This window comes from Anneissia japonica, unplaced genomic scaffold, assembly GCF_011630105.1.
Source record: "Anneissia japonica isolate Jap-2015-1 unplaced genomic scaffold, ASM1163010v1 scaffold288199_len66533_cov196, whole genome shotgun sequence".
Taxonomy (NCBI): domain Eukaryota; kingdom Metazoa; phylum Echinodermata; class Crinoidea; order Comatulida; family Comatulidae; genus Anneissia; species Anneissia japonica.
The window spans coordinates 2,026-15,500 of record NW_022708452.1 but is presented as its reverse complement, the minus strand read 5'-3'; the positions used below and the strand labels follow the sequence as shown (position 1 = coordinate 15,500).

General features: G+C 35.5%; 1 protein-coding gene across 1 annotated transcript in view; it reads left to right on the top strand.

The window, feature by feature from the left end:
• Positions 1-11,514, top strand: part of LOC117106521 (peroxisome proliferator-activated receptor alpha-like) — a 42,299-nt gene extending 30,785 nt beyond the window's left edge. The window contains exon 6 of the mRNA XM_033247891.1: positions 7,331-11,514. Within this exon, the coding sequence (XP_033103782.1) occupies positions 7,331-7,578 (248 nt within the window). The 3' untranslated portion in view covers positions 7,579-11,514. The remainder of the gene's footprint in view (positions 1-7,330) is intronic.
• Positions 11,515-13,475: the final 1,961 nt, after the last annotated feature.

Sequence of the window (13,475 nt, the reverse complement as noted above, 5' to 3'; positions counted from 1 at the left end):
AAGATGCAATTCGTCAATGGTGTTTCTTGCCATCATCATCAGGAAATTCTCAGGAAGACCTCAGATCAGATGGAGTGGTTGTTCATGATTCTATAAAATGAAGTAAAAAGCATTTCCAACATGAAAAACTGTTGCAAAATCAATAAATAAAAATGTGTGCCTGTCGATATGGACAAAACTAGGCTACAGTATCTATAGACTATGGCTAAATAAATATAATTACTGTACAATAATCGGTCGGCCCCCTAGCCTGGAGAAAATGATTTTCAAATGAATATGATAGGTAGGACCATGGGCAGGACTCAGCAGACAGCTAGCCTAGGCCTATAAGGCCTAGGCCTACAACAAAATTATTTTCGTTATTCATAATTAGTAAAAACAAAAAACAAAAAAAAATACGTGGGCAAAGTAAGTAAAAAAGTGGACAGTGTTTTTAAATTTTTTTCGTTTTTAAGGGCCAAACTTGACAATCGTAAGTAAAGTGAAGACCTGGACGTAACTGCAAATGAGACTACTAAGCGTAGTCCTAGGCTTACACATGAGCGCTACAGAGGCCGATCGAACAGATTTTAGGCCACATTATGGTCGTAGTATCTCGACCGGACATGACCGGACACGGTTAATTCGTGTACCAAATGAAAGATACAGCTTTCTATTTTCGTCTCAACTAAATTTTATTAACCGGCAACAACCGGAACATTTTACAAATATTATTTATTGACATCACTTTCGTTCTTACAATAAAAATAAGCCAATACTTACAACTGATAAAAGAAACAGTTATTTTAAGCCGATTTTGACGTTTAAAGTATGCATTTTCTCGCCGAAAAAAAAATCTGTCTGAATATACCAAACACGCACACAAACAAACCGTGGATGATGAACTGCGCATGTGTTTTTTAATTCTAATGTTTAAATGTTTGTGTATTAAGTACTCCACTAACGCCAGAGCGTCTATAGGGGTTTACACTTAAGCAGCGAGGAGCTGTGTGTACAAAGAGATAGTGCTGTGATAAGCTCCGCGGGTGGCCGTAGTGCAATTTAATAGGCACTAGCTGACTGTTTAATTGGATTAAAGATAAGCGATAAAGTCGATGTTACTCCTTCTGTTCTATTTTCTCTATGGTGTGTGTGAGCAAAGTGAGCAGCGGGTTTGTAAACGAATAGGCTCCTAAATGGTGTCTCACGGTGGGTATAATGTTTTCCTCATAGTAACTGGTGGACATGTAGTTGTGCAAGAATTGTTTGTTTTTTATGTTGATGAGAAATGTAGGACGTACGCGATAAAAAATATACCCCCTACCACCACTTTTGAATCGTTTTTAGGAGAAAATTTCGATATGCGCATGCGTCGGAAAAACTTTGCCGACATTTTGTTTTTCATCGCGAGAGGGTAACGAGCTCAATAATGCATACCTTGTTGGTTTAGTTGACCAATTGTTTACGGGATCGTCGGTAGGGTTAGGCCTCTGTCGTGTTAATGTAGAAGGTGCACGTGTTATTAAAAATGAAAAAAAGTGATCTAACCAAACACGGTCTTTACATAATGGTATTGGATCGAACGTGTTTAATATTTTGCGGAAATTTTGTTTTCTATCGCGAGAGTATACAGTTTACACTAGAGAAGTTGTCTGTGTTGTTTATGCGAACGTCTAGGCCCTAGCGTGAACTTAGGTAGTTGTGGTAAGTCGACTACTACTTGTCGTCTAGTAGGTGTAACGTGTGTTTTAGTAAAAATTAACATTTTACATTATAGTATTGAATCGAATGTGCTTACCTACCTAAAGTCTTTTACACACGATGAACACGGCAATTGACGTTGCTGTTGGTGTGCAATACACTATAACAACTCCCTGGCAATACGTACAAAACACGACGACGACAGCAGCATTCAGTCAGTCTTGTTAAATAAATAATATATTGGTCTACCACAAGACTACCATACAGATCAATAAACAATAATCCGCGACAAAATATAAATCAAGAGTATTTGTAACGATTGAATATGTAGTTATAAATGCATTCATATAAACACAACTTACTATTCTGACCAGACTGACCTCCATTACTGGAATTAGACCCTAGAGGTCTGTGGCTTGATAAACCACAGAGCAAAAGTTGACAGTTTTGGCGGCATTAGTTTGATAGACTATTTAAAATCGTTGAAATGAAATTCCTCTAGGCATATATATAAAAAAAACGAAAAGAATGTGGTGCAGAAAAAAACTAATTGTGCACAGTTACTGTACTTTAAACACAGAAAAACGTACATGTCGTCAGTATTATGAAGTTTTTTGTTTACGACTGCTGTGTAATTTTACTAGTTTACAACATAGTCATGTCATGTATACTTGATGTAAAATAAATGAGTATTCCGTATTCTTAACTCTCTGCAAACTCGAAAATAAATCATTGACCGAGGCACGTTTTATCTACCACCATACAGCGCATGCGTAACATGCAGTATGCAGAGCAGTGAAGGTAGTTATTATGTTACTATTCTACTTATTACGCATGCGTGTCACTAAGCAGATTTTGAACGAAGAACGAAAGAAAATTTGTTGTTGTCAAACCATGGACAAGGTATGTCAAACGATGAAGACTATTTTAGTAGATGATAAATGGATAAGTTTGACTTCTAAAACCGCCAACTTTGGTTCTGTGGTTTGGCCAGTCAAGTTCAAAACTGTGGCAAATCTGTCAAATTGTGAAAAAATAAAAATGAAGGACATTTTGTGGTGTAACCCAACACTACCCCAGCCCTACCATGGTTTTGGTTAAGGTGGGAGTTTTTAGGACATGACAGCTTTGGATACCCAAAAATGTTAATCATACTTCAAAATTTGTTATCTCAAATTGACGTCCCGATTTCCGATGTCAAAAACACCAAAAAATAGGTACGTCCCTATTTTTAGAATAAACAAAATAATAATAATTGCAAGAAGTATCCACTATTTGCCAGTGTGATGAAGGGAATATTAGTCCGTGGTTCCCCGGGTATAATCCCATCCCCATGAACGCGAAACTGTCCCGATTTCGGGGGGGGAGTGGAATTATACCCCGAGATTTCCTTGGCCTAGTGTATGAACAGACGGAAATGACGATCGTTTTGCAAGGTGGTTTTCACCTACAATTCAATAGCCTATCAAAACAATATTCGGGCGAAGAAATCAGTCTTGCATGATGTAACGAGTTACTTTTAGCAGCCAATCTCTGTAAAAACACGCGAGTCTTCACGCTGTGAATTAACGATTCAATCAGCCCACTGGGCAGGTCTTTTCAGGGACGGACCGCGGTGTTGTCTATCTTTACTTTATCCGCAGTTAGCGAGCTGCTTATTTTTAGCGACTGTAAACAACAAAGTAATTTACAAGAATGTGCTTTGTGTTTTAATTTATGGCGACCAATATCAGTTTTAAGCAATTTTAAGAGTTTTAAGTTGGCAGAATTCGGAGACAATTCCTTTATTTTTTGAGCATTTGTTAAATTTATCGACCTAGGCAAGGCCTGCTAGGCCGACTTACCCAATCCTCAGACCCTGGGACATCACCCGGGGAAATTCGTGTACGCGAAGTTGGGCGTAAAGTCTGTAAGCCTATTGATTAAAATGTAACTTAAATATTTTTTCTTGGTTGTGAGGTAAATAAACAGTACACTTGAAATTAAGTAACTCTTGTTTTGTTTGAAGCAACTGCACAGGAATTAGGATATAATTGCCATCTTAATTTTTTGTCACCAATGAATAGCGTCCCTATTTTTGATATTCGAATGTTGGCAGGTATGTAAATATACAGCATTTGATGGACGGACCTGTATGGGGGTGTAGGTGTACGTAAAAACATTAGAAACCATTACTTGACTACATATCCCTCTAAACTACGTTTACGTACAAAGGAACGTACACACCCGCAGGGTTCTGGTTTACTATTGAAAGCGTGTCTGTATGATGGATTGAATTTCTGCTTGGAAAAGTCACTGATTCAAGAAGAATTGAGTGAAAGGTTTTATTATCAAGTGCTAGGCCCGTGAATTTATATTCTCTAGTATTACAACCAAGCAAAGAACATGCTGTCGGTGGGCAAGTATTGAACAAAACATGGTCATTTGGTCCCACTACTAGTCAGGTTAACTACATCATTGTTATGCTAATGTAAATCTCATGCATGAACAAAGCTACCCAAAGAGGACAATGGTCTATAAGTGGAATGCACTAGGCTGTCTCCTACTCCTAAGTGCATTTTTTCTACATTGCTGCTTTGGTGTTGGCGGATTTCTCTCTGTGGATTTAGGTGATTCTTGTTCATATTGTCTTACTAATGCAACTACCAACAATTCTGATCTGCGAAGACGACGACATACTGGGAGGAAAGTAAGATACTACTCCAATCATTATGCCTCACTCAATCTTGTTGTCAAGTGGTGACATCCAACCTAATCCGGGCCCAGAGCCTAAATCAAGGATCACTACTACCAAGCAGATTAATGGAGCAAAAGCGTCCAATAAGAACCTTTATGACTCCTGCAGGAATAATTTTAAATCAAATTTTATTAATATTAATACTAACATTGAGATAATCTTGACTTAAATATTTGTAAATAATGATTTTAAAGTTCTACTATACTATACTATTACTATATCTCATAAATATTGTGGTATTATTATGTCTGGTGACTTGAATTATGATTTTGGAGTTAAAGATCCTTTTATCTTAATTAAAAGAATGATCCTTTTATCTTAATTAAAAGAATGTATTGCTATGCTTGACCTTACTCAATGTTTAGATTTTTTTACCCGTGTTTGTAACACTAAAAATAGTATTCTAAATGTAATCATGATGACCTTCTTAACACGTTTGAGGCGATCCCATGGAATTTATGTTTGGGTCAACAAACCTCTGATGAAATGTGGGAAAGCTTTAAAGATCTTTTTCTTGCCGCAATTAATGATTGTGTTCCTAAAGCTAAAAGTAGGAAGAAAAAAAGGATGGCATGGATTACTCCAGAAATAATAACTATGGTGCGCAAAAAGAAGCGTCTTCTCAAAATTGCCCTTCGTCATCCAAATAATATAAGTAAAATGGAAAAATATAAAAAGTTTAGTAATAAATTAAGAAGTCTAACTAAAAAATCTCATTTGGAATATATCAGAAAATTAAGACGCTTGTGAAAACGGCGATTCTAAACAATTTTTTAGTTATGTCAAGGTGACAGACGGCAAAAATTTTGTTCTTAACAACATACCTTTAGCTTCAAATACTGATGCGGCAAATGCCTTCTCCACTTTTTTCGTCTCAAATTTTAATGTTGCCAATTCTGATTTTGATGTAAATCAAGTGTGTCACGGTAACTGTGATCACTTGATTACGATCCTCTTAATTCTGTTGTTTTTGATGTTAAAAACAATTTTTTAAGCTTTATTGTCACTTAAACCTAATAAATCCCCTCGGCCCGATGGAATAACTTCTAAAATGTTATCTATGACAGCTCCTGCTATTGCACCTGTGTTGTGTAGTATGTTTAATAAATTCTTGGCTAACGCTAATATACCCAAAGACTGGAAACTGGCCAATGTCACCCCTGTACTTAAATCTGATAATCCTAATGACATACAAAATTATCGACCCATTTCGTTATGCCCTATTATTTGTAAAGTTTTTGAATGTTTTATTGCTGACAACATTTTATTTCATCTCCAGTTATTTGGTCTTATTAGTCCAACTCAACATGGTTTTTATCTGAATAGGTCATGTATTACACAAGCAACTGCACTATATCACTACTGGTCTCAAATTTTGATTCTAAACCCCCCCCCCCCCCAGTGATTGATGCAATTTTTTTAGACTGGGAAAAGGCTTTTGACCGTGTTCCCCATGATATACAGTACCTCTTTAAAAATTGCATGACATGGGAGTTTGTGGTCCACTTTTGAAATGTATTAATTCTTTTCTCAGCAATAGATTTCAACGCGTCGTTCTTGGCAATGATTATTCTCAGTGGAATAAGATGTGCTCAGGCGTGCCTCAAGGATCCTTTTTAGGCCCGCTCCTATTTAATATCTTTGTTTATGACTTACCATTTCACATTAATTCTCTTATAAAGCAATATGCTGATGACACCATTATTTACTTGCCTGTAAACAAACCCTGTGATGCTCCAGTCTTGCAAGAAGACCTTCATCGCATATGTAAATGGTGTGATGACAACTGCATGAAGTTAAATGCAAAAAAATGCAAAGTTATACATATAACTAGGAAACAAAATTTTGTACCTCATTTTACTTATACTGTTGATTCCATTTCTCTTGAAGTAATTAATTCATATAAATATCTTGGTATTAGTTTTTCAAATGACTTAACATGGTCTACCCATGTTAACAGTGTACTATATCCTTGAAGTCTCTGAAAATGTTAGGATTTATTAAACGGTTTGTTGGTTTCAATGATGCTACAAAATTACTTAAACTTTTTAATGCATTTTGCTGTCCTATTATTGAATATGGTGCCCCTGTGTGGGATCCACACCAAAAACAGCATCAGATAGCTATTAATAAGCCTTTAAGACGTATCACTAAGTTATGTATTGAAGGTGACTTTGCTAACAGGCTTACAGTAAAACCCTTAATATACCCGATATGGTTCAAAGAATGAAATTTCATTGCATAATTTTTGTTGCAAAATGTTTGCATAGTCTAAACGATCTTGATGTATTAGATTACCTTGTCATAAATGACCGATATCCTGAAACACTCACCTTTAAACATGTTTATGCTAGAACTAATGCTTATAAATATTCCCTGTTTGTGAACTTCTCGCGAATTTGGGATCATATTCCTCGTGATGTTCGTAATAAAGCCTTGTTCCACTTCGAAGGGTTTAGAAGGGATCTCAAAAAAGTGATCAATTATATTGAATTTTAATACTTTTTAAATACTTTTTTAAGTACTCTTAGTTTGGAAAGCCACTTGACAGTGCAATTCTTTGAATTGATCCCACTTATGGCTACCCTCAGGTGCTGATTGTACTCTTGTTTTATGTATATTTTTGTGTTTTTTCACCTGGAAATTGAATAAAATAAAATAAAATGAACATCAAATCTTTAGGATAAGTTTACTTGTGGTCATATTCAGTTTGGCCCCCAAACCTTTTTTTTATGTCCAACCGTGCAAGTACATAATAGCCACAGCTGAATAGCAGCTTTAGAACTAAAAAGCACATCTTGTCTGCACATTCAAATTACAATGCAAAGAACACAACCCAGTATGATGTAATGCAAATACTATTTATACAATAATAATTTTTATGATGCAACTAATATTGATATTTATTTTTAGATCGAGATGATCTTGTTGAGCGTAACAGGGTTGAAAAAATGCAAGAAACAATTTTAGAGGCTTTACAATTGGAACTGCGTCAAAATCATCCTGGCAACCCTTTGGTTCTTCCGCGACTTTTAATCAAACTGGTAGATTTGCGTGAACTCGTTCCGGAGCATGTGGAACAGGTGAGACAAATGATGCTGATGGATGATCCACGGTATACTGGACCAACTCCACTCATGAAGGAAATCTATGGATTATGACCTCCACTATGAACATGTCCCTGATGCCATCATGTAATGGTCTCCTTGAATGTAGTCAGCAGTTGACCCATTCATTTCAGGATGTGTTTCACATGCATCTCTATAGCTGCCTTCAACTTTCTCACTTTCTGCATAATATTTTTACAATGACTTGATTTATTTTCTAATCTAGTTTTATATCAGTTAATTTATATGTAAAACATTCTGTTCAACAAAAATGTAAATTTGTTGATTAATATAGCACTGCAGTTGAGTTTGTGCATAATTACATGTTGTCTTGTGTGGTATGCTTGTCTGTGCTTCTATAGAGTACCACAGTCGTGTCGTCACGATGCCAGGTGGCACTCTCTATTGTCAACAGACGTTGGTTACCGATAATTACGCCTGAATGACTTCATAGGCTTTCTGGAATAGGCATTTTAAAATCTAATATTTTACCATCAAAATGTACTAAAAACACAAAAGCTTGCATTATATTACTTATAGAACACACATTTAATCATCAATTAAAATTTACAAAGAAAAAGTAAGATAAAACATCTTAATAATTACATTAGAAGTTGGGATCAATGGTGTGTTAGTGAAGAAAAAGGCGTCTGGTTGAACGCTTTTTGCAACGATAGCAACGGAGTAGTATCAAGTGGTATCTTGACGTAACACTGTAGCACTCTATTATACTTATTGCATACCCAGTACTTTTCATTCAAGCTGAGGTTATTCTATAATTATTTCTTCTAGTTCTTTAAAGGATGTGTACAGTATATTATACTGGTTTGACATCTATGTTAAAAGTATATGTAAAGTGCGCATAAAACAATTGAAATTGAATATCTTCCACACACAGGAATGTTACAAATGTGTAGTAGCCATCTACATGGTTCTACAAGCTCTCATTATGGAGAATTTGTTTCCAGTTCTCCGGTGTCATGGCGACGCTCTAAATTACCATTAGTTTTAGCATGGAGCATTGCAGAGACACTATGAAAATTCTATTCATCTCTGTGCTCTACTGCCTCAGCTTAGCTTTCTGATGTAATACATCAAAGTATTAAAGTATGTAATACATCAAAGTATTAAAGTAAAGTGAAAATAAAATGGCTCCATCCAGTAAATATGATCAATCAATTGATATTGATATTTACTTGTTTATAAAGTGTTTGCAGCTTCAATGGTAGTGTCACAGACTGGAAAGGCTGACACAGTTGGTAACTGGAGTCATGCGACCTATTTAGAACAATTGTAAACCAAACACAAACACAGCTCAGAATGGAAAACTATGGAATCTTTCCTTGCCATTATTTCTCACATTATGAATTGTGGTGGTGCTTTAAAACCACAACATTACTTTATCCTGTACTACATTTTTCCTTAAATGTGATCATTACTAGTTGGATTTTGCCAATGGGTTGAGCGCCAGCATGCGGGCTGTTTGGCCTCTGCCCAGCCTCTCCGGGACATCTTGCACAGCCCTCAGGGAGTCACGGTGAAACCTGTCTGGGAAAAAAATTTATCATTTTCTAAGCGAGGTATATCTGGCTATTTTCAGAAATAAAAATATTTGTGAAATAACCTAAATTTTTTTCCGTGATTGGGGCTGGAGTGGGTGTGGCCCATCTGTTGGGAATGCTTAATAGCTGCTGGCTGCCAATTTTGTCTATTAGATCAAATATTTAAGGCTACCTTAATGCTTATTCTTATTGGAAAGGTGAAATTTCAGTCAAACCAGCAGGTTAATGTGATCGTATGGAAGATATTTAGCTCATATTTATGGTGGAACTTACCCCTCATCAGATCAAGTCCCCTGTTAGCCATGGTACATGGACCAAGAAATTTCTTTTTGTGCAAGTATGTGCTATAATAAGGTTTCATATGTGTTTGATTCAATGACCGGGGTAATAATGTGAAGCGCTTAGAGTCTTTAGGCATGAAGCGCTACATAAGACTGACATTATTATTATTATTATTATTATGGCTTAATTGCCCAGATTTCTAGGCACCAGGGTCTTATCACTTGACCCCACCAGGTCTTCTCAGACTTCACCGGTGTCAATCAAAATTGTCAGAACTTTGTCAAATAGCTTAGCCCTTTTGGGATATCTCTAAAACCCAACAGTTATTTTCAGAATTACAGGGGTATTGATAATTTCTTACTGCGAACATATATTGTTATTTTGCCATGCAAATCTCTATAAATAATAATAAATTTGTGTACACATCCTTCTGTACATTTAAAAATAAAAGAAAATATGTTGTTTTTTAAAAATGATTGGTTATATTTGGACGAAAAGATGACCATGCAGAAGAAACCTATTTGATTTTGGTTTGTAAATAATAAAAGAATAAATATCAAATAATAGTATTTGAGCCAAAGTAAATTTGAAATAATAGTGGCTCTCATAATTTTCCCAACAGTGCATAGAAAAGAAAAATTACTACTATACAAATTGCTAAATTCATTGTAGCATCTTCAATATATTTTCCCTGTCCCTTAGCAGCCACTAATCAGCTACAGAGACTGTTATGTTTTGCAGCTAGTGTTTAGAATTGTCAGAATTATTTTTTTTTCTTCTAATAAGGTGAATAAAGTTTGAATAAAGATTTAATTGAAAAAAAAAACCAGATTAATACTCTAGTACCACAAACTTTCATTGAGTGTCATTATGGTGTCAGATTGTCATAAAGTATACAAAAGTTGCATGTTTAACAGGGTCATATTTCATCCATTTTTTTATAATCTTAATATGATCATGAAGAGATGTACAACAGTATCTTAATATTTGATAATGGTAGAGAATTCTTGTCAAATAATGGTACTTATGTAGACGATAGAAGGAAGTATAATTGTATTTGATATTTTGTTTGTGCTTTCGTTTAATGCCAGAATGCTTGAATAAGATACTTTAATAATGGTGCCAAATATGTCTTTTTTGTAAGATATAAAAATATTTTTTAAAAGATATTTAGTATACATGTTTATGTATGGTGTTTGTGTTTTTTCTTTGTTTCTTTTTTTTTGGTCTTTCATTGTACAGTATTACAAATGTTAACATGTTTTATAAGTTAATAGAAGCAATTTATCAATAATATTTTAGGGTGGATCTGGGATTACAAAATAAGTAGATCAGGGATAAGGTGGCAGATATTGGGGGGGGGGGGAACAGCAATACAGAGGAGTGGGACACATTATTTTGAGGCAAACTAAGGTTATATTCGGGATTTACCCTAACCTAATGTACATTTTGCCTTTTGGGACCATCGCTGGAGAACACTTGGGTTTTTTTTTATCTGAAATCACCATTTGTGTACACGAGCCGTGGGTTCGCTGAATCTTTATTGCAAAAGAGTTGAATTTACAAGGTATAAACAGGGACCCTGGTATAAAGAAAGTCTCAACAAGGTATAAAGGTAAGACTTCCCGAGTAGGTGTCCTCATACCTTCTTGATCTTCAACTAGAGATCATGAATTGTGTTCCCGTTCGTTCTGGAGGTACCACTAGAGGTCATTATGTTTTTCAATTGATGTCATTATTAGTAATGTAGTAAATAGCTTTAAATATAAATTGTAATTTAAAAATAACATAATAGTTTCATGACTTTTGTGAGGACAGAATGAATTCACTGAAATGTTGGACAGAAGTTGAATTCACAGAACTGGCAGCCATGTTGTCTGCTAGGTGATTGTCAACTTCAATGGAATTAAACTGTTGCACTAATTTGTTTGCCCTTGTTGATATGTAGATATTAAACAACAGTATTTAGTTACCTCACAAGGAGACCAAAGATGGACATTTTATATACAAGAGATGATTAGTTATATGGATTCATTCTTTTTTACCCATAAAGATAAAATCTGCTTCAAAGATTGTATGTTTTAAATATGTTTAGTAGTTATTATAATTTGACAAATAAATAAAGCATTTTCACAGATAACCATGATGAACAGTTTTGAATATGTGTGAGTTTTATTTAATTCTATATTATTTTATATATTATTTTGATATCTGTTTCAATGTGAGCGTATCAATGGCATGTGAAAGAAAATGCTTCCAGTCGGAACTAAGTACACTAGTTTACTAAACATACAAACTAAAATAAATACACAAATAAAAACAGTACAGTACTGCAGTTAATATACGATTACAGCGGGGTTTTAGTATTTACATTACATGGAATGTGGCGGTGGGGGCCCTGTGGCCCTTTATGGGTCCTGGTCACCAATATAGGATTTTAGATATGCTCTTTTTAAATCATTTTTTCATTGTATTCTAAAAGTTTTTAACAATGAAAATGATAACAGTTTTTTTTATATTTTTTTTTTGTCGGACATGGAAATAGACGTTTTAGGGTTTTTTTAGACCTATTGATATTCTAGTAGTGTATCTCATTGTTATTGTTTGGTGTTTAGCTTATACACGGTCTTACCATGTTGTTCCAAAGCTCTCCAGCCGATTCTGTGTGCCCTTTGCTACTGAAGTGAAAGCAATCTGGAGCAAAGAAGCTGAAATCGGGCTTTCCCGTCCGTAGAAATAAAGTTAAACAAATAATTATAAATGAATCAACAAGGACCGCTGTGCTAATCCCCGCCCATTTGCTAGAGTCCCACTCCATTGCAGCCAGTGCCTATGATTTGGCACCTCTAGATGGTGGCTGGAAACGGACATCACAGACTTGAATATAATTTCTGTTTATTGCGGCATTTTTTTAATTGAGGGGTCCGAGCCGGCTGGACCCCTTTAATACGTCACTGTATATAATATGGTAAATACAGTTGTTATCAGACACATTGATTCTGTTATACTGAATTATAAATATATATCATATTATATCCATTGGTGGATTAAGGTGGGTGACAGCGTCGATGTCAGAGACACATTGAAGCTGTTATACTGTATATCATATGATATCCAGTGGTAGATTAAGGTCGGTGACAGCCGGCCTGGGTCCTCCCCAAATCTTTCAAATTTTTTTTTTAATGGAGAAAAGAAACTTATAATATTCAAATGTTAAGTCTGTAAGTGCCATTTTCGGCCATCTAGAAGTGCCATAATCATAAATTATCTTGCCTCAGCCCAAACCATCTGTGAAAGTACCTCCCTGTCCCCCTCTATTTTATTTTTCGTCATTAAGAACATTTAGAATACAATGAAAAAGCATGATTAAAACACGAGCATATCTAAAAATCCACAATGGAATTGGCAACCCTGGAAGGGCCCCAGTCTCAGAGGCCAAAGGGCCCCCGGCCATAGCGTTACGCCACTGCTGTTATCTATATAAATAATATACATTAGATAATTCCCCGAAACAACTATGGTCCATTTCATAACCTTGTATTCTACGTTTTTCTCCCGGACAGGGGGAGGGGGAAGCTCTTCCCGACGGCGGGGCCCTGGCCCTCGGCCCACGCTTGTGCCACTACTGTTCTTAACGTTAAGACAAAACATGCATTTCCTATCCATCTCAGCACTCTTGTAATTTACAAAACCATTACGGTTACGGTCCCCGGGCTTGTAATCTAGGTAAGATGATCCTTGCCATAGCTCAGAAGAGAAATTCCTTATTTTTTTGTATACTGTATCTGTATGAATCTTGCATCCCGGAAATCTTGAGGCACTTCTTCTTTCCAACATTTTATCGTAAATTCCTCTTTTCTCTTTTGAGATTGTCTGATCGTTCAAGCACTTCAGAATTTCAGCAGGTATAGAGTTATATTTTTTCAAAGAAATTTGCTAAAAATGATACTGTAATTTGCCTGTCGAATTACATTACCAATGTGGTCTGAAATCACTATTTTGGGCCATAAAGATTCCCCCTGTATTTTTCAACCACCACACAAATTTGACCCAAACGTACATATAAGTATGTATGTTATAATATATGTATGTATGTGTATATATATC